The sequence below is a fragment of the Gossypium hirsutum genome, chromosome D10 (genome assembly GCF_007990345.1).
Source record: "Gossypium hirsutum isolate 1008001.06 chromosome D10, Gossypium_hirsutum_v2.1, whole genome shotgun sequence".
NCBI lineage: Eukaryota > Viridiplantae > Streptophyta > Magnoliopsida > Malvales > Malvaceae > Gossypium > Gossypium hirsutum.
In genome coordinates, this window is record NC_053446.1 from 65,243,974 (window position 1) to 65,245,576 (window position 1,603).

Genomic DNA, 1,603 nt, shown 5'->3' on the forward strand with positions numbered 1-1,603 from the left:
GTTGTGTTCACAAATCTGTTGACAACTTGCATTGTCACCAAATATCAGTTCAAGCACTTGTAAAAAGCAAGCATTCAGCAAAACAAATTGAAGCTCTTACAGTTCAGGTGCTCCTCCTTGAAACCATTTGGAATGTTTGAGAATCTCTTTGTGTCCCATTAGACACCAAAATATTCATATTGTTTATTTAAGATTGTTGGGCGTTAGTTTTCTAGTATTCAATAAAAACCCAGAATTTAGAAATGCCTTTATGTATGGGAAAACCCAAATGGCAACAATTTTATTAAAACAAACCAACATATCACAATCGATGTAATACAATATATATCTCGTACATTTATTCCAATCAAGTAGAACAGAATTATATAACTTTTGCAGAATTTAAAAGATTTGAGTCTAAAAATGTAATCTTAGTAATGAATTACAGTCACGTTGTATTCAATAACGACATTAGTGGCATTTATAAAGTATGACTTAAGTAGTGCAAACCCTGTTGCCATCTTGAATTGTCCTCTTCCTCCAATCACCGCAACCTCACGTTCTATCTCTGCTGTCGGATTCCTTGAAAATATGCTTATAGAGCTGCCTTTAAACTTACCGGTAGTAAATCCGAAATCTGCGTACATCACTGCATCGGTTGTATTTGTTCCGGCATAGACCGCAAGTCCCTGAGCATTTCCAATCACCTCAGAGTCATGCTCAGGAGCTATCTTGAGGGGATCATCAAAGGCATATAGGGTAGCAAATGGCACTGATGAATTATTGTCATTGCTTGGGATGTTAGCTTGGGCTATCACCACTGCTGTTGGGTTTTCACTGCCGAGAGTTTCGTGTAAAAAGAAGTGAAGATTGGTGAGCTTAACTGGCTTGGGATGATATGGTAGGCTCTTCGAGTAGTATTGGCTCTGCACTGCTACTTGGGAGAGGCAGATGATCAGAATCCAAATCAACATATATGTTCCTCTCATTGTCTCTGCTTTACTATAATTTCTTGTAGATCGATGAAAGCTAATAGAATGATCACGCAACAAAAGCTTGGTCTAATTAGCTGCTTGATTACTATGATCCACACCATTCTGTCTATAAATAAGAAATTCCCCAATTCATAATTAGACCCGTCAACGATTCTGCCCACAAGTAAAATGATCCACTTTCTGTAAATTAATTTTCAATTGGAAGACTTTTCAATCAGGCTAAATATGTTGAATTTTTTTAAGTTTAGGATAAAATTGATACAATGTGCAAGCATAAGGAGAGCTAAATTTGTTATTGTGTTATTGGGCTGAGAAAAAGCCCACGTTAAACTTCCATTACTAAATTAGCAATATTAAATAATGAAATTAAATATTTAATTTAAAAAATTTGAATCACTAAAACAAAAAAGGAAGTTAGTAGTTAGGTAAAAAAATAGAATGAATTTAATAGTTAAATCACTGTTCTTATACTTGCTATTAAAGAAAAAATAATAAGGAAAAAATATGGGTATGGTAAAGCAAGTTCAAATTTGTTATCTTCAATTCAAATAATCTTAATTACAAAAGTTGAAGTTCAATCTCTGATAATCTTAAATACACAGAGAAAATTGATTCAATGTAGCAATCAA

The 1,603-nt window shown here is 33.8% G+C and overlaps 1 protein-coding gene across 1 annotated transcript; it reads right to left on the reverse strand.

Moving 5' to 3' along the window:
• Window positions 1-241: 241 nt before the first annotated feature.
• LOC107934972 (dirigent protein 4) lies at window positions 242-1,039 on the reverse strand. Its single transcript, XM_016867497.2, has one exon. The coding sequence runs from the start codon at window positions 966-968 to the stop codon at window positions 411-413; it is 558 nt and encodes a 185-aa protein (XP_016722986.2). The 5' UTR covers window positions 969-1,039; the 3' UTR covers window positions 242-410.
• Window positions 1,040-1,603: the final 564 nt, after the last annotated feature.

Coding starts and splice junctions, on each gene's coding strand:
- LOC107934972 (XM_016867497.2), bottom strand. CDS start 968: ATGAGAGGAACATATATGTTGATTTGGATTCTGATCATCTGCCTCTCC.